At 50.3% G+C, this 19,179-nt stretch overlaps 6 protein-coding genes across 6 annotated transcripts; 3 read left to right on the forward strand and 3 right to left on the reverse strand.

The window, feature by feature from the left end:
- Positions 1–562: 562 nt before the first annotated feature.
- VTN00DRAFT_9321 (uncharacterized protein) lies at positions 563–1,509 on the reverse strand (the record flags this gene model as incomplete). Its single annotated transcript, XM_069436269.1, has 3 exons — positions 563–584; positions 848–945; positions 1,246–1,509. 3 exons carry the CDS (start codon positions 1,507–1,509, stop codon positions 563–565), a joined length of 384 nt encoding a protein of 127 aa, XP_069284906.1.
- Positions 1,510–3,163: 1,654 nt separating this feature from the next.
- On the reverse strand, positions 3,164–4,435 carry VTN00DRAFT_9322 (uncharacterized protein; the record flags this gene model as incomplete). The annotated part of the gene is made up of 1 exon (XM_069436270.1): positions 3,164–4,435. The coding sequence occupies one exon, from the start codon at positions 4,433–4,435 to the stop codon at positions 3,164–3,166; it is 1,272 nt and encodes a 423-aa protein (XP_069284907.1).
- Positions 4,436–4,972: 537 nt separating this feature from the next.
- VTN00DRAFT_9323 (uncharacterized protein) lies at positions 4,973–5,982 on the forward strand (the record flags this gene model as incomplete). The annotated part of the gene is made up of 2 exons (XM_069436271.1): positions 4,973–5,456; positions 5,549–5,982. The coding sequence occupies 2 exons, from the start codon at positions 4,973–4,975 to the stop codon at positions 5,980–5,982; spliced, it is 918 nt and encodes a 305-aa protein (XP_069284908.1).
- A 6,215-nt stretch (positions 5,983–12,197) lies between these two features.
- VTN00DRAFT_9324 (uncharacterized protein) lies at positions 12,198–14,810 on the forward strand (the record flags this gene model as incomplete). Its single annotated transcript, XM_069436272.1, has 1 exon — positions 12,198–14,810. One exon carries the CDS (start codon positions 12,198–12,200, stop codon positions 14,808–14,810), a length of 2,613 nt encoding a protein of 870 aa, XP_069284909.1.
- A 1,030-nt stretch (positions 14,811–15,840) lies between these two features.
- On the forward strand, positions 15,841–17,427 carry VTN00DRAFT_9325 (uncharacterized protein; the record flags this gene model as incomplete). The annotated part of the gene is made up of 1 exon (XM_069436273.1): positions 15,841–17,427. The coding sequence occupies one exon, from the start codon at positions 15,841–15,843 to the stop codon at positions 17,425–17,427; it is 1,587 nt and encodes a 528-aa protein (XP_069284910.1).
- A 637-nt stretch (positions 17,428–18,064) lies between these two features.
- Positions 18,065–18,976, reverse strand: VTN00DRAFT_9326 (uncharacterized protein; the record flags this gene model as incomplete). The annotated part of the gene is made up of 2 exons (XM_069436274.1): positions 18,065–18,586; positions 18,653–18,976. 2 exons carry the CDS (start codon positions 18,974–18,976, stop codon positions 18,065–18,067), a joined length of 846 nt encoding a protein of 281 aa, XP_069284911.1.
- Between the last annotated feature and the right edge of the window lie 203 nt (positions 18,977–19,179).

Consider the following 19,179-nt stretch of genomic DNA (forward strand, 5'->3'; position numbering starts at 1 on the left):
TCCGGCGGCGTTCTTCGATAGACATAGACCGTTTTGGACTTGTGATATCTGCTGCTGCAATCTTGGCGCATGACCTTACCAGGTATCATGGATATACCAAGAAGCAGTCAGATGTACCCTACCAGCTTGCTATCTGGAGATTATAGATAGTGGCGGGGATTTACCTCACCATACCAAATAGATCATCAGCTTTATTGCCGCATATCTATGTGCTTCTGTTCTACAAAGCTCGTAAGGTCGTAGTAATCACATGACCCAATGGAAGTTAGACGTTTAGACACTTGGAACAGGGACAAGGCACGATTGCGCCACTTCGGTAATTCCGTTCTGGTAGAGTTCTCTATGCCCTTGGAACGTAGCAAAAAGGAAAACCAATGACAAATCCAACGCCCCAAGGCCCTCAACAGGCATGACGACGCAAAAGGAGATACTCGGAACGGAAGAAAAACTTTAACTCTGACGAGCGCGGCAGACGTCACACGTGGACCACAACATGACGCCTCACTGCACTCATCCACGTAGAAACTATACAGGTAGAAGTGCAGACGCGCAATAGTCGGTCTTAGCCCGGTCCGATTCTCGGCCTGGATGGATAAGAGTCATTTGTTAGCAATGGATGTTCAGGATCGCATAATCCTACTAGATCTTCTTCTTCCCGAAAGTTGCAGGTATCAATCGATTGGTTCCTCTCCTCTCTCTTTTTCTTTTCTCTTTGAAGATAAGAGAAAAGGAGGATATAGTATGCGTCCACTTGAACTGTATAGTACATGGGACAGGATATAACACAACACATAAATAGAAAGGGAAATGTAAAGTAGAAGGGAAAAAAGGAAACAGGGTAACGTACATGTCGTGGTGCTCGCTGAGCTTGCTGAGGTACTTGTTCAGCTCCTCGACGCGCTCTTTGTGCGTCTTGACGCCTTCACGCTTGAGGCGCTCGTCGAGCTGGAGGTGATAAAGACGGTTAGCTTTGGTCCTTTCTTCTTCCTCCTTTCTGTAGACTTCTCTTTGTTATGCATGCACGCATATGTGAATGTTTTATGTGTGCTATAATGTGTTGGATTATGCAGGCGGTATTGAAATCAGAAAAGGACCCCGAGAGGGCTTGAAAGGGAGGACAACAAAGACATATAATACGTAGAGTAAAACCAATGAAAGGAATCTCCGGAAGGAGGAAGAAAAAAACACCAACAAACAACAAAAAAAAGGGGGGGTGGGAAGAAAAAAGAAAAGACTAGTACATACCCTCTTCCTTCTCGCCTCCTCGTACCTCCTCTCTGCCTCCGTCTTGCCCACTGGCCGATATCCCGCCTCATCTTCTTCTTCCTCCCGCAGCTCATCGTCATGAGCGGCAGCTCCGGCGGACGCTTCCCGCTCTGCCTGCGCGGCAGCTTCGCCTCCCTTCTTCTCCTTCTTCTTTTTCTTCTTCTCCACACGCCCGTCCTTGACCCCCTTCAGCTTGAGCTTCCCGCCCCCGCCTACAGCGGAGTATTCGTCGCCGGGGGCCATGGGACAAATCCTAGCCTGACAGGCTAGGCTGTTTTTCTTAGACGTGTAGGGGTGTTTGAATATGTAAAAATAAATAGAAAAAGTATGTACTTTCAACTTCCCAAGTATGGAAGATGATTTTGGCGGTCGATCTGTACTTATTTTCACGGAGACATGTTGGTTGCGATTATTTTTCCAGCACGGGCAGCAGGCCTTGAGAAATTCAAGTACTTAGCCCCCTGTCTTAGTAGGTGGTTGGTGGTGAGGTGAGGTTTGAAGTTAGGCTAGGACTCGGACCATCGCGAGAGCTTCAACGTTTGCCGCTGGAGAAAGCGCTGGATTGCATGCCGGCGGCATGCTGGCCAATCAGAGCGGGGGAGAAGGGGTGGCAAGCGCGCGACAGGAACCCCTACCTAGCTTCTACTACTTCAAAACTGTACCTCATGTAATAGCTTAAGCTTACATGGACGTTCTACGTCTTAGTGGTAAATATTTAGGAGTTAATTTTGTTATTGCTTACCATATTGTGGCTGTTTCATTAAAGTAGTATATACATTCTACCGTTGTCGCCCAAGGAAAGCTGGTCTGGATTGACGTAATCGGTAGTACATATAGTCCACGCGTACCTAATTTAAAGGCTGCTTGCTATCCACGGGCGAGGTACGAGGAGACGTAAGTCAGGATGGACAAGCTTACGTCCATATCCTATTTTCTGGTGCTATATATACACTGGCTATTTCTTAACCTAGGCAGCTATATTTCTTAACCCTCTAGGAATCAAAAAGAATCAAGTGGACGAATTTATTTATTTCCTTCCCCCCCCCCCCCCCCCCATCCATTCTTGCCAATTTTACTTCCGGGAGTCTGCCTCCAGTACTACTAATCAGTGTATTCGTAACTCCATTATATTATAGACAAGACATGCCTTGCGGGGCAATTAGGTACTTAGGGACGCAGTACAGTAGCAGTAGTCCTTTTTGAATGAATACCTTATTGTACCCAGTCCCATTTCATGCGATGTCTGGATGTGGGGCATTTACTACCTATAACAGAGAAAGAAGGCGGCGGTGTAGCTTGTGGGACAAAGAGCCATTAGAAAAAAAACCAACCTTTTGCCAAAAGTACGATCGGACTGTCCGCTTGGTGGATCGATTGTTGGTAGTTCTCTGGGCCTGGCAGGCCGCTTAGCTGTTGGATCCCTTTGAACTTTGAAAGGATAATAGAGGCGGTGAAAAAAAAGGTCCACATTGGGCAGCAGTGTTCTAATCCGCTGGCTCTACTGTGTACTTCGTGTCTTTGCGTTAGGTCAGAAGTTGGTTAGTGAAAATTAGGCAAGATGTTTGATAATCAATTAGCTCAACTAGCTGGCGGTGTGCCTTCGACATGAACTAGCTGACGAGATCCACGAATCAATTGTAGCTGCTGTGAGCTTCTAGGGAAGCCAATCGTCACCACCTGGTATTGTGTCCCAGTCAAGGATGCGCGCACTCCAGCACTATGGGAAGACATGAGGTACATGTATCTGCTAATTAGGCAAGTATATACAGTACATTCGCATTATCTACAGCTTTATATCTTGATGCTCAGAAGATCCTAAGACCGAACGCCACCCAACCTCCCGGACAAGCAGCTTTCAATACAGGGAAAAAGTTGGAGCAGAGAGATCCACCACAATCTAATCAAATGGAATCGGCCTCAGACCGGACCCTCCCATCCGCTTGCGCATCTCCGCTCCTGCTGCTACCGTACTCGGGACCTTAATACCACAGCAATCTCCCCAATGGTCAGTATGGTGATGATGAGGATGTCCGTGGCCATCAGTCGCTGAATCTGCGGCATCCGTTCCATCTTCTTTGAGCTCTCCCATCCCAGGTGCAGCCGGGATAAGGCTGCCAAACAAAAAGTGCTGCATGATAGGAAGCTTGCCAAGGACCTCCTTGACAAACATCTTCTTCATTCCACTTTCAATCTTGTACCAGTTTTTCGCTCCCGAAATGTCGTCGAGCATTGGGCTGTGCCACCTTAAACCCTTGACAGTCTTGACACTGTCCACCCATCGCACCTGATCCAGGTAGATGTACTTGTCTCCTTCTTCATCCAATACAGCACTATTGTGAATTGCCAGCGGGGTTATATAGGGATGGTCGACAAGCTGAGAAGCCCCAAAGAGGAATGGAAGGAAGTGGTAGTCATCCAGACCCCACACTCCATGCGAACCGGCCGGCTCGAGGTAATAAGTTGTCTGGATCTGACGCATGAGATTTATGTAGCTGACGTAGACACGGAAGACGAGGGCCTGCAAGTCTTGTTGTGAGAGGATCTTTAGTTGGTAGAGACATAGCAGCCACATCATAAAGTTCAATTCGTGACCTGAGCCGTAGTCAAGCCGAATTCGCGACCCAAGAGAGTGGATCAGATATGTAGAAACCTCCTCTATTGCACTATCATCTTCGATCTCGAGGATTTCGCGATGCCATGCTACACTTTGTGCTGCAACGTCATCAAAAAGGTCACGGAAGGCTGGGTTTCCGAACCTCGATCCACCCTGGTCGATTGACGGGTGTTTGTCCACAAGTGACTTCATAAGATCCACAATAGACAGTATTCTCGAAATGTTGGAGGAAGGAGGGACATCTTTGAGGTCTGTCACGGCACGCCCGCGAACCGCATCGGAGAGTCCGAAAATGAAGGCCAGGACCAGATTGTAGGTTGGAGACGAGAGGAAGACATCATGGTCTTTCGGAGAGAGAATTCGACGGACGGGACGGGTGTATTGGTGTTGTGATAGATCAGGAGTATCGGGGAGAGGAGGAGTTGCTGGAGGGGGCTCCTGACTGCCAACGGTGCGACCTTTGCGGTTCCCCGCCCGAAGACTCGAGAGCTTCTTCGAGAGGTCTATGCCGTCTGTTGGTTTTGGAGTTGCTAGCGGGGAGTTAACGGAGGTCATTGTGCTCCGCAATTCGAGGAATGTCACTTTCCTACAAAGGAATAACGCATCTGTGGAAGGGCTGTTTTGTCGAGGCACGGCTCATATAGTTGGAGTTGATGCAAGAGGATGAAGTGGGTTTGGTTGATCGCCGAGAGATGACATATGGTGGCGGCAGAACCAAGCGGCTAGGGCTCACCGCCCACCCGACAGGGCTGAGCTCACGAGCCCTCGTAAGAGCCAAACGACTGACGGCCTACAGGCTACGGAGCTCTCCGCGGTATCTCACTCGCCAACCCCGGCTTTCCAACGATGGGCGGTGTCAAACCTCGGGACAATACCTCTCTGGGCCACATGATCTCTATACTGCGGAGGGCCTTACGGATCCCATTTCAGCTGCACAGCTGAAGGAGACAGCAGGGAAGACATAGAATATCATATCTGCTCGCTTATGCATCGTTTCTTGGAAGCTTGTACTCGACACCGTTCAGACTGCGGCTGATTTAACCTGTGGAGCAAGAAACAGGGGCGGTGCAAGCCACGCGTGAGCACGCCATCATGAACGCTTTTGATACGGCCTTCTCATCCCGCGCGGATAACAACCATGCCAGACCGGGGTCCACGGGCTCCTCAGGTACTGCTGGCTCGAATAGATCCTCTAACAGAAAGAGATCGAGCCGCACTTCGTCCTCGTCGACCGCTCCTCAGTCACAGTCCACCTCGCAGCGGATGCCAGCGTCGAACGAGGCACAACAGCCATCCAACAATGAGATCACACCGATAATCGGCAACGGTTCGAGAGACCAACGAAACTATCAATCCACGAGCAGTTCGAGGGATGGCCAGACCGAGCGGGGGAACTCTGACCAGAATGCACAACAAGGGGCCAAGGATTCTACAAATCCAGACCTATCCCGGGCCAACAGTGATCGTGGAACGACTGCGAACTCTGGACCTTCGTGGTACAAACGTTTAGCAGATAAGTATGGAAGCCTGGAATTGGACAACAAGGGGAGCGTTGCTAGGGACCATCTCGCTCTAGGTGCGTTCGTTTGGCCTGAAACAACTCTTCTGTCATGCGACTGTGATTTGTATCAATGGTATCGTCCATACTGACGGGATTGGCGTTTGTAGAGCGAACGTTTCTTGCGTGGCTGCGAACCTCGCTCGCCTTCGCCTCGATCGGGATAGCTGTGACCCAACTCTTCCGCCTTAACAGCTCTATATCATCTAGGGAAGTTTCCAACACTTTCTCCGATGATTTCTCAGAAGCCCTTCCTCCTTTGCTGCCTCCCCCTTTCTACAATACCACAGCCATAACCACCTTGGCCCAAAGCACTCGTCTCCGGAACGTTGGCAAGCCTCTAGGTGCGACGTTCATTGGAGTTGCGATCATGATCCTTCTTATTGGATTCCATCGCTACTTCGAGAGTCAATACTGGATCGTACGGGGGAAGTTTCCGGCAAGCAGAGGCAGCGTGGCATTAGTTGCATTCGTGGCGGCCTCTCTAATCGTGACCAGTTTGGTTGTCATCATTGCGATTTCCCCGGGTGTGACCGAGAAATAGAGGCAGAATCTAAGAATGGCAGCAGTCGATGCTCCGTCATCTTTCAGCATCAGCCGAAGTACTCCTAGGTCATGTCATCTTTCTGTCACCAGTGTGGGCTGTTCTAGAGATCTTCTACTTTCCTTGGCGTCTCTGTGCCTTGCTTATTGTATCATTGGAGAGAAAATAACGGCGGGCGATACTTTAGTGTTACGCTTAGCAAAACGAAAGCCGCTAGGATCTCTGAAGAAGAGGAAAGGGTTGAAACAAAGAAATCAGGAACTCCGTAACTGGAGGGCTAGGATCCAGATTGATTCCATCAAAGGAAAGCAAGAGAAGAAGGGCAATGCGCAAGGGGTTAAAGCTCTCTCCTGCCTCCCCTTCTTTTGTCTCACCCTACTCTGACACGTCTTTCACACTCTGTCTATATTGGGAGGAAATCGGTCGTGCTACGGCTGCTGTGATACCTAGATAAGATACAGGATCAGGCGGCCGTTGTGGAATACTGTACTATTTGATCTGTGTTTCATTTCAATCGTGACCAGTCCTGACCCTGCTACGTGCGCCCAGGGTGCTAGACAGCATTCTGTCCTTTATCACCTCGCGGTCCAGTCCTTCTCATCACCCTGTCAGGAAGAGTGAAAAGGGGGATGATGAGCCAGGGGACCACTACGGATCTGCAGACGCGAGGGAGAACGAATATCAAAGACATCTAGGTCAAGGGTCCTGAGATGATCATGTAGATAATCTAATGATACCTTTATCTTACAAAATACATATCAGTTAGAGACAGCCAATCTTTGTGTAGCTTCATAATGTTATAAATCTGCCTTTCTGCAATGTACGGATCTATGCCTCTCATTCAAACCAGAATGGCAAGGGAAGAATCCCTCGCGACTGTTAGTTTCGTCGATGATCACCCCCTACATCTATTAAAGGAATTGTCTTCATTGACCGCTCTTTTCTTAGCGGGAAATATCCTTCTGATCATCCTATGTGACAGCTAGTTAGTGGTCACATCACCAGGTCAACCGCTCGTGTCGAGTATTCGAGCGAATAATCAATCTATGGCCAGAGTCACGCCCACATGTGCTGTAGATTTTCGTTTATGGAGGGAGGAGCGCAAGGTTTGTTTCCCAAGAGGCGGCTCAGTCTTAATCAGAACTAATCGGATACGTGCCATTGAGGATAGGTAGCTACTGAGCCCGGCCCCTTGCATGCATGCATGAACATCACCTCCCATCCATCTGTGGAAGATCAGATCTCAGGCTATTGCGTTCGTGCTCGGGATTCGGAATAATGTTAGGAAGCGGGAGCGTGCATCTACCGGGATGTGGTACGATGGTTTTTGCTGTTGTGTTGCACTGGGAAGTCGATCGAGGTCAGGGGTGGGGAATAATGGATACTACATGTTAGCAACGAACTCCCTTGCTTCTCTGCAGAGAGAGCTTGGCTCTTTTTTTTCTTTTCTTGATCTGGCCGGTGCTTTTTACTCCGTATGTATCTGCTGTACTTGTGTTACTTGGAAGTACATGTACATACATCGGAGTATGACTGGTTCATGCTCTTTGTGATAGATAAGTTAGAGCGTAGGTTGTGGTACTCTGGTAATGATAAGCAGGAGTATTCATATCTTTTGAGAATTGCTCCAGTTAGTAAGGCGTTTCCAAAATAGTATACCCCACTGAGACTATTTAGTTACTGTGGGACAAGTCCTCCAGCCTTGATCAAGCCTCCAGGAGTCCAGGGCACCAGCCACTTGGATAATTTCTATGTAGGAGAAAGTGTCTATGTAATCTGTATTCCCAAGTTGGCATCGGAGCTTGACAAAAGCAAAAATACCTTTGAGAGATGCAAGTTAACGGTTCTGAAATCTCCCCATGTCGTGCAACAATACTAAGAACTACGTATTGTAGTGAGAAAAAAAGGCCACCAGGATCATGGGTGTGTTAAAACTTACGCGACCTGCTGTACTCCATATCCAAATGTACCGAGTATATCCCTGTCACTTTATGGACCGGCATCTAGACTCTAGAAAGCATATTAAATTATAGTATAAGAAACTGTAAGATAACTACTTAATAAGAGTCTCTAAATTAAACTATTTAAATAATAAATTAGTCTATAAGTGTGACGGCGTGGCAAGAAGCTATATAAGCGAGAGCAGTACGAAGCCGTTGGCTTCGTATCCTAGTCTCTTGCCGGTAGCGCAGCGGTTTGGCTCCTAGAATGCTCCCTAGGAACCACGCCGTGACACTATTTATATAGACTGTACAGAATTCTCTAAATCTAAATTTCTGTATTATCTTAAATCTTTCTGCTAAAAGATCTTTAAATTATCTACTATATATAAGAGATTCTGTCAGACTGGTCTAATACTATATAATGTAAATATAGCATTGCAAAGACTTAAGCGAATTAGTTGCCTTAGTCTGGAAAGGAAAAAAAATTGAATCTAATGCGGCTTGCCGATCGATGACCGAGCTGACTGAGTTGTCGGAATAAAACTTTTTTTTATTTATCCATAGGTATGGGGTAGTCCGCCTACATACGTGGTCACTCCGTACTGTGTACTGTAGGTGGCAACAGGTAACGGCTTGGTCATTAACCAGGCAGCACAATAACCATATCCAGAAGGGTTGAGTTGTTTGTTGCGGGAGCCCATAGTTTTCCCAAAACGGAGAGGGGGAGTTTGACTAACAGCCCTATACCGTTTTATTATTTAATCATCGCGTCGATGGGGCTTCCGAGCTCCCGCGTGTGGCAAAACCGCGCAATCGGAACCCGCGCACGCGGCGAACGAAATGTCTTTCTTCATCACCGGACCCGAAAATGTTGAGTTGAGTACGGAGTATCCATAGGTACATGTATGTACATAACCTGTGGCCAGTAACTGGAACCGACAGACAGAGCTGTCCGCCCCGGCCCCGAAGACGCAAGGCAAGGACCCGATCGAGGATCCGATCGATGGAATCGTAACATGCACGGAGTGAAAAAAAAAGAAAAAAAAGGGGTGTGAACCATTGGCCGGGTGGTGGCCCGCAGCTGAACCGTGACCTCACCTGTGACCTGTACAGTACCTCGCGGCGGTTTCCACAAGGGGAAGATCTGGAACCGGAGTAGCCGAAGAGATTTCCATGATTCATTCCAGAATGCCGTCATCCACCGTGCATGTACTGTCGGGGCCGGGGTGTCTCCGTTTCCGTCCCCGTCTCCGACACGGCAGCGAGGCCCATAAGGCTTCGTTGAAGATGTTCCATGGTTCTAGGAGTGTTGGGGTCCGTGGTTGGAAAGTTTGTATGAACCATGGTTTACGCTTTCGGTTCGGGAAAGCTTATGGATGGACCCATGGTTCTGTGAATTGTCTGTTAGACTTTAAACTTTTTCGTTCTCGCCATGATGTATGGTTTAATTTTAATTTTTGGTGGGAAAAAAATTTTTTAAATTATTTTCTGACGTCAGTTGAATTAATTTGATTATCAGCTTCAGCTGTATGTTGTTTTCATTGTCGTTAAAGATCTGTCTTGATAGACGTCCTTGTCGATTGGATCGGAGCATTTGTCTGATTCCGGATTCAAGGACGCACTGGACCATGGTACCAGCGCAACATTGATTGTATGCGCGTCTTGATGCTGCGCTGCTAGGTTGCAATGCAGCAATCATTTTATCGAACCCCTTGCTCTTTTTTCTATAATAGGATATTGATTGGGTTTTAGATTTGGAGAAAAAAAAGTCTTTATGGCTGAGAGCGCCGCTTTATGCGTCTGCGACAACTAGTCCTAAGGACCCTGCGTTTGCAGGAAGTAGGTAGGAATGGCTTTCGTGGTCTTTTCAAGGGCGTGGATATTATCTTTTATCCCTAGCTGAAAAATCGAAACATTTGAGTATCGCCATTAGGTGATCCAGGGAAGAAACTTTGTTCAATAGTTTAATATGAATCCTTTCGATATATTAATAGTAGTAGTAGGGGGAATGGAGCATGTCTTTAAACTGATCGCCCTATTGAAAAAAAGCTTGTGGCTAAGTGGCCTCCGTGCAGTGTGCACGCCGCATATTGAACGTGGCTGTGCCGCTTGTGCATGCACTGTCCCCTGTTCGTTTGAAAAAAATACTCCGTAAATAGAGCAAGGCGCCCTCATTGGCCCGCTGGTCCTCAATGATCATCCCGCGAGGCTCGAGCAACGACGTGCAGTACCTGATCAGCGACAAGGTGCGGGTTAGCTAAAACAGCGGCTAACTGGGGACCTGACGTATTATTTATTACGGTGGCAGGCAACATCGAAAAGTTGGGCCAATCAGAGTTGGGTTTCTGGAAGACCAACGCGCAATGGGCCTGAGCTAATTCTCCCTCCGTGCGAACTGACAGAAATGGATCATGCCCCATCTGGGCAGGCGACCGCTGTGGAGACGGCCCTGTTTTGATGTCTTGGGTTTGGTTTGTATAGAGTACGGAGCATTGTACCGATGCTTCCTAGATATGTCAGCAATGATTTGATTTACCAGGCAGAATCAGATCTCTGTCCGGAGTATTCTGTAGAGTAATAGCACTTTTGGATAAAGTACTTGCAAGGATTCCCGTACATTTAATGGTTGAAAAGGGTACGCCGGCAGGATCGCGGCACGTCTCAAGTTGGCAACCGCCGGGGCCAGCAGCCTGGACCACCCGATGCTGATCGGGGGCCGGGGCGCACTGTCAAGCTTGGGGCGTGAGAGACTTGAAGCAGCCACGTCCCGTCGTCCAGATGCAGGCTCCGCTGAAGCAGGACAGATTGGCTTGCATGGGGGGATCGAGAGGAAACAGAGCTTGTCATCATTATCGGCGCTTTCTCTTCTCCATCCTGCGTATCATACGAAGAAATATATACGGAGTAAGCAGTAACTATAAACGCCAGAGAGTGGTCAACCCTTGGCCAAAGCCAATAATAGGAACAGAGGGATGGAACGGGAGCTCACGGGATCTGTGGCCTCTTAGTTTGCTAGCCCGTTTGAGCGTCCATTTGGAATAGGACGAGAGAATGACAACTGTGTATCACATGCGCCAGTTGTGGTCTGTGATCAGAAGCATATGGGTACGCGATGTATGTACTCTCTTGCTTGAGACTGCTGCTATGCTTGGTGAGCTGTACCTGTACCTTTCTCCAGAAGACGCAACGTGCGGGCTCATAAGGAGGACCTGCGCAGGAATATCGTACCTGTACAGGTATTTCGGGCTAGTATCTTGGATCCGCCCGCAGTGGCCTGCCGCGCGCTCCGGGTCCACTGAGACAAGCGAGATTTCGAGCGTCCAGATGGGGGTGCTGATTGGCTGGGCGAGAGCTAGGGGCCTCTCAGCAAAGTTACGTGGTACAGTCAGCTTGGGGTTGGCCCCCCGGACCCGTCTGACCTTGGCCCATGGTCATCCTCGCCTGTCAGAGCAAAGACGTCGTCAAAGATTGAAGGGAACGGCAAGTCATGACGTCCATCATCCGTTCCTTCGCAACGTCGTCGGACCTCTGGGCGCGCCACATTGATCGAATGCAGACTCTATATCTTGCAGGACACTAGCCGTGCACCTCTGCAGGTCACGGCAGCATAACGGGAAGCCTCCGCAGGAGTGGCACGGCGCCGAGGCGTTCGATACGCCGTACGGTACGCCCGGCCGCTCCACCCGCTCTCGGCCAATCAGCCCCTGGCTGTCCCTGTTGCGACGGGCCTTCCCCGTCGTCGCTGCGTTCGCCTCAAAACAACGTCGTCCGTTCTCTTTTGCTTCTTTCTCTCTACCGTCCCCTCGTCCCTCTACATCGCCGTTCTTCCTCTCTGCCCCAGCTTCTTTCTAACTTCTCCCCTCTTTCTCCCTCCTTGGCCCGTCCTCGTGGCCGTCCGCTCCTTACAGTCTCCCTTCGCCGCCGTCTGGAAAAAAGAGCCGTCCGCACACGTTCTCTCAATTCCGCCTCATCCACCACGAACAGAACAGTATACCGTTCGACAGTCTTGCGCTTTGAGTGTGTCTTGAAGACCGATTTCGAAGCGCTGGTATCGAGGCCAATTTCAATGCTGGGATTGTTAGGTTGAAAGGCCTCCAGCCAAAGTCAGATTTTCCCTACGTCATTGGAAAGTCTCAGGTGGTCTGGAGGCCTGGTGCATCTGGACCACGCGGATCGTGAATCTTTGTCGTTGAGTTGATTTGGAACAACCACCTCTTGGGTCTTTATTCTTCGCGCGTTCTGTCATTCTTCTAAAACAGCCAGTCATCAACCATGGCTTCGATTTTTCTGCCCCTGCAGCCCCAACCATCAGTAATTTCGCAGCAATTCACTTCGAGCGGCTCCTCCGTTTACAGGCGGAAACATTTCGATGTTTCCATGCCTGCGCCTCCGCCAAACCCGCCGTTTGTCTTCCCAGCTCGAGAGCCCGATTCGAAACCGACTGCGGTGCTGGAACCAGAATCCAGGTCTCCTCCTCCCCTTCCTCCATTCTCGTTCAACCCGGGGTTAGGCCATGCATCGACCACATCAACCTCGGCCATCCCAACACACACTCGAAACGTTGGCCATCGCCGTCGATGTAGCGAGCTTATTGGAGGAGATGGACATGGCATTCCGGCCCCGATGAGCAGCAGTCAAAGTGGAGGAGAGAATCCTCTCCCAGCTCCAGCGTCACTTCCCCCGCCCGGTCTTGGACTCAGCGCCGGCGGTCCTAGCAGACGTGGTCATGCTCATCGCCGCTCGGCAGCCGTCTCTAGCATGGATATAACTGCTATTTCTAAAGCCCTTGCTGCAAACCCAGCTGCTGGAAGCGCCCCGACGACTCCAGCAGCCATGAGGCAGCAGCATACCGTCTACGATGAAATAGCTAAACCCATGTCACGCTCCGCCACGAGTCTGAATCGGCCGACGCCCCCTGCTTCTCCTGGCAGGTTGACGGATGAAGAACCCGTCCCTCATGCCAGTAGGTTTGGCGATTCTCTGACAGTGACCCCACGTCCTCTGTCAACTATATCCTCAGAGACTTCGAGTAGCTTGTCTACGGTTCGGCCAGACCACTCCGTCACTGACAGCACCGGGCGAAAACCCAGACCAAAGACCGCTGACGCCTCTCTGATCTTGCAGAGTGGAGGCAACGGTCCTGCAGATGGCTCGCAGACGAAACGGCCGCTCTCTGCGTCGGGCCCTTCGCCTTCTTCCCGCAGTGCATCCTTCTCGTTGAAAACGAAGCATTCTTGGAGCAGTGATGCTTCCAGACGTGCATCCTCTTCATACGAGTCTTCGGATGATGGATCATCCAATCACATGTCCGGCGAAGCTTCAGGGTCGTCGACCTCGAAGTCGGGTAAAAAAGGCAAATCCAAGAAGCAAAAGAAAATGCGCTCTTGGGCGGGTGCTATTTTGACTCGGGGCAAGGGCAAGAAGCACTCAAAGAAGCCTGTGGCTCAGAAGACTCCAACTCCCCCACCTATACTTACCAGGACAGATTCAGATGTTGGATCATTGTCGGAAGTCAATTTCGATGACGATAACATAGTCATTATTCGCACTCCCACTAATCCTAATGCACCAAAACCGTCTTTGCCTAGCCTACAAACAAATCTTCCTTCGACTTTTGAGAACTCCTGGAAGCCAAAGAGTTTCTACGAACAGAATACAGACAACGACTTGTTTAGCCCTGTGATCGACCTTGATGCTGCTTTAGGGCCGTTTAATACCCCGGAAATGAGCTCTAGCCGCATTGCTGGCAGCGGTTTCTCTATCGCTACCAAGCGGATGTACAGTGGCGGACGACGGGGCGAATTCATTGGTCCCGAGATGCGTTATCATCGACGGGCCGAAAGCGCCCCGGAAATGCCTCCATTCGATCGAAGTTTCCTTAATGGCAGTTCTGTAATGGCAAACCCTGATGTCTTCTACGAGGAGGAAGAGGATGCTTTCTTGGCTGGCAATCAATCTCCGAAACCTGGTGACGAGGCTGGGGAGAATGCCGGTCTCAGTTCAAAGTCTGGAGATAACGCAGGAGATGAGTTCTCTAGTAGTGATACCGCGAGGGCCGCAACTCCAAAACCGACGGAAGGCCATCCGTCGTCGCAGGACGAGGGACTAGGCATCCAGATGAACACGTCAAAGGCTGCTTGTCCAGCCGACTTTGAGAGCGATGTCGCATCGCAGCAGCAGGCTGCCAAATCGCAGGACAATCTGGCTGAGCAACCTTTTCAACCTAAGGGTTCGGTCGAGATTGTTCAACCAGATGATTGGCAGTCCCGGTCGCACGGTGCTTCTAGCCCAGACATCTCGCCTCGTTGCTTGCCGGTTGACAAGGGCGCCGATGACGTTGCGGGCAATATTCCTCACCTTTCGTTGCCTCCTGCTCCTTCACTTCCTAACTCGAACTTCTCTTCTCCAGATCCGTCTGGCGTCTCCTTCGAGGTTCCGCGCTCCGGAACGGCTTCGACCACGACAACGGATCGTAACCTGTTTCACCCCTCGTACCGTGATTCCACCGTTGAATTCCCTCATGGCTCCGTTGAGGATGTGCCATCCTTAACCAGCAGTGCTTCCACGATGACGAATAATATGCCTCGGTTTTCGGCCAGCTTTTATCTTCGTCCTAATGGTGAGCGTGCGGCATCCTACTCCGCCCCTGTTCCTCGTCGTACCAGCGCCTCCAACGCAGCAAAGCGATCCAGTCTCGCTAGTCTGTCGAGATTGGTTGTTGGTGGCTCGCACGGGGAAAAGAGCAAACTAAGTTACGAGGAGAAGGCTCCAGGAGACGAGGTCGAGAAGACCAAGAAAAAGGGCCACAGGATCAGTCGTCTTATGCACTTCTGGAAGACGAAGGAGAAAGAAAAGCACAAGGAGAATGCGGAGCAGTCAAGGTAGTCACCTTGATCGGTTCTCCACTTCTCCAGATTCTTTCCTTTGTTCGGTTTCAAATCCTAGGCGCAAATTTACGGTACGATACCATGGGCAGATGGGGTAGTGAGTTATGGAGGCGTATTTCTTGAGCTTATCTCGACCTTGTGACTCCCAACATCTTTTTGCATCGGCTGTTTTATACTTCTTAGCTATTTGTCCTGACTGTAGATAATCATGTTGTCTCAAGCTCATTTTTTCGACTTGAGATCAGCTTTGCAGGATGGACATATGCTTTCAAACCCTCGTTCTTCTGAAGATAACTTACGAACATCATTTTTCAGCATGTTTATTTGCAATTTCTCAAAGACTATCTGCGCTCACATTCTCGCATTCTTGTCACTCGTTCATGTCCAGTTTCCAATCATGATGTTACCATGCTCGTCCATTCCCGAACTGTCTGACGTATCCTTTCATCACGCTCGTTTGTCCTGCCGAAAGCTCTCCACACTTTATGAAATCTTTGCGGTGTTTCGGTCAAGATCCATTTTCAAGCCTTTTCTTTCTGCCTGTTGTTATCCAAGGCGCGCTTTGCGGGCGGGGTTTTTTTTTGCGGGAAGCCATTTTTTTTTAGCTTTATTTTTTTCTATTTTGGCTTTCCGGTCATAATTTCCAATTTGCTGGAGCAGACGGCGGAGCTTGTCAGTTCGTGTTTTTACTGTCAGAGTCTTTCTGCTTGCAGGAGCGTGCTTCCTATTCAGCAGATTCGTTCTCGGACCGTTCAGTTGTCTAGTTATTAGAATAAAGCTTGCCAACACTCCTTTGACCGAAATCTCAGACCAAAATCTTAGAAAGACGTAGACGACTCAACCGGAGTTGACTTATGTAGAGATGTCTTTAGTGCTTTGTCAAATTTCACGAAACTGCCCCGAGTTTCGGAGATGCACCCATTCTATGGATCCATTGCGGGCCACGATGAGTTCCAAGAGATCGCTTGGATCACGGAAAACTAAGACCAGCGTATCATTCCCGGCCTCCAGGGAAACAACCGAAAGAAATGGGACCACCACGACGGGGCGCCCCTGCCCCGAAGAAAGCAGCAGCATCGGGCGGCACCAGCAAGAAGAAGGGTGCAGCAGACAGCAAGAGAAAACTCGATCCCCGGCCCCGCGACGCCCGTGGCGGGACCGCCGCACGCGCCAGGGCCGGGCAGCAAGGCGAACATCAAGACCAGGATCAACTCGTAGATCTATCAACGACGATACCCCTGACGCTCCAGCAGCTGCTTCTGAACGTCTTCAAGACCGCGCTGCTTCCGTCCCGCCATGGTGGTGGTGGTGGTCGTCGTGATGTCTCCCGCGGAGTTGAAGATCCAGATGCATCCGCATCCGCGGAAACCCAGGAAGAACAAGAAGAAGAGCTAGATATCAAAACCCTCATCCAAACGATCAAATCTCACCTCTACAATCGTGACTTTGCCTCCGCTTTTGCAGACGCCGGGGAGGAGCATCTGCGTGCTTATGCCCTGAGGTGGAGCGCCACGAGGGCGTTGGGGTATGCGGGTGTTTTGAAGGGTGTTCTGAGGGACCTTCTTCTGTTTAAGAAGCAAGGCACGAATGACGTTCATCACGAAGGATTTGATGATATTGATGATAAGACGACGAAACATGTTGTTTGTATTGGAGGCGGGGCGGGGGCGGAGATTGTGGCTCTCGCTGGTGTCTGGAGGGATATGAGGGATGAAGTGAGCGCAAGCGCTTCAAGATCGCAGGAAGAGTCACTCGCCGCTGCTGTTGAAGGTGTTTCTCTGGATGAAGGACAAGTTGGTACTGACCCTCCTGTGAATGATAATGGGACGTCTTCGAGCCCAGACGATCATCCGGTCACCGCCCAGAAGAGTGGTGAAAATCTGGAAGAAGTAAAAGAAGACGGAAAGGTCGTGGTATCACCAGTGAGACTTCCAAATCTCTCCGTGACGGCAGTCGATATCGCAGACTGGTCTGCCGTCGTTGAAAGGCTCTCGAGGACAATCACATCCCCCGCCGTACCGGGTACGAAGGGACATTCCGCTCCTTTACTTCCTCTAGACCCTGAAAAGGGAGTATCGAGGGGTAATTTCGATGTCCACTTCCAATGGTCCGATGTTCTTGGGCTTACGGATGAGGAGCTGAGACGGCTACTCCTTCCCAGAGACGGTGATACTTCCGGGAAAACAGCCCTTGTGACACTGATGTTCACCCTGAACGAACTCTTCTCGACCTCCATGGCAAAAACAACAGCATTCTTACTCAGAATGACCGATCTCCTGGAACCAGGGACGACCCTTCTCGTCGTCGACAGCCCCGGGAGCTACTCCACCGTGTCCTTGGGGAAGAAATCGACAGCGAAATCTGCCACCGCCACTGAAGCAGAAGCGAAAGCAGAGCAGCAACAACAAAGAACCTACCCCATGAAGTTCCTCCTCGATCATACCTTGCTCTCTGTCGCCAGTGGGAAATGGGATCGTATCTTTTCCCAGGACTCGCGGTGGTTCCGCAGAGATGCGACGAAGCTACGGTATGATGTTGGTGAGGGGGCTGGGTTGGAGGATATGAGGTTTCAGATTCATATATATCGTCGGGTGAATGATGATCACGATGATTGAGGAGCTATATATCGATATACATATGCTATATATCTCGGTGAATTCCTTTTGTGTGATCTTTTCTGGTTTTCTCTTGGATCTTTTAGGATATATGACCTAATTGGATATTGGCAGCTGATCCCAAAACAGTATCTGAAGATTTTTTTTGTCATCTTTATGATACCGTGACGATTGATTATTCTAGTGTTATAGAGAAACAAGCTGGATACTCGGAAAGCCATGGCACTTATAGAATTGGCGTTTGCTGCTTTTTGGATGGTGTTTTCATTATCTGGGCTATCCCCATCACGTACAGTTGGCCGAAGGTCTTCTCAGACCAATTTCAAACCGAAGAAGCAGGAAAATTGAGACGGCATTATGACCGTCATGTCATAGATGGGAGAGCGTCTTCAACGACTAGACTGAAATCCACTTCCAGCAAAGCCTTTTCCGGCAGCTTCTAACTGAAGAGACTGAAGAGTAAGGACGAATTTATTGCCACAGGAAGTAAAATAATTCGGGACAACAGTAAAAATCCCCAGAACCATGCATCCCAAAGACTCATCGGACACTAATGCACATGTGCTCGCTCGTTATTTTTTCCAGCCACAGACGGCTATCGTATCATATTCCCACCTCGAAAACGGAAAAAACTTCCTTAGGTCCTCAGACCGAGCAAAAGGCTGGTGCTCTTGCCGCCATCCTTGCCCTCGCCACCACCAGGCAGATACGTGACATTGGGGTTGGTCGCCAGCGTCTGCGCAATCTCCTTACTGGCGTCAATGCGACGGATCTGGATGAGGCCATCTCCAGCCTTGGCGACGGCCTTGCTGATGATGTCCGCACTCTCGGCCTCTCCCTCGGCGCGGATGACGTTAGCCTGGCGCTCCTGCTCAGCGCGCTCAACAATGAAGCGGGCCCGCTCGGCGTCCTGTTGCGCGATCTGCTTCTGCTCGACGGCGCGCGTGAATTCGCGGCCGAAGGTCATGTGTGTGATGGAGACGTCCTCAAGGGCAATGTTGAACTGCGACGCACGGCGCATCAGGTCAGTGCGGATGCGGTTCGAGACGGCCTCTCGCTGTGTGATAAGCTCCGCGGCGTCGAACTGGGCGACGATGGCCTTGAGGACTTCATTTCCGATGGAGGGGAGGACACGCTCGTCGTAGTCTGTGCCGTAGGACTGGAGGTAGGAAATTGTCAGAATCGAAATAGATTTTCTGTTTTACATATCCCGATATATACGTACCTGGTAGATCTGCGGCAGCTTCGGCACCTCCGGGCGATGAAGGACTCGCAGGGTCAGGCTGACCATCTGCAGGTCCTTGGACCCCGTCGTCGTCGAGATGTTGCGCGGCTTCGTCCGCACGTCGTATATGATGCTCTTCTGCAGCCAAGGGATCAGGAAATGCGTGCCTTCATTGACGACCTTTTCCTGCACACCGGTCAATCGGTCGAAGATGACAGCCCGGGAGCCGCCCTTCACGTCGTACATGGACTGGCTGAGGAGGAAGGCACCACCCCCTACGGGGATGGCCCACTTGTAGACGTTGAAGAGAGCGTTCGCCGCCATCCTGAAAGCTGGTCGAGACGTCGACGTCGGTGGGGTGCTGGATGCGTCTCGTCTCTCGATGTTCCGCAGCTGCGTCACGGGGACTCTTTTCCTGCTGCCGTCCCGATCGGGCCTAGCGCCGGATGCCGCGCCAAACGTTCCAACTTCGCCCGGGATCCTTTCGTCGACGTCGAGTCTTGCTCTTCCACCTTGTCGCTTCTGCG

This window comes from Thermoascus crustaceus, assembly GCF_041956765.1.
Source record: "Thermoascus crustaceus strain CBS 181.67 unplaced genomic scaffold VTN00scaffold_7, whole genome shotgun sequence".
NCBI classification, from domain to species: domain Eukaryota; kingdom Fungi; phylum Ascomycota; class Eurotiomycetes; order Eurotiales; family Thermoascaceae; genus Thermoascus; species Thermoascus crustaceus.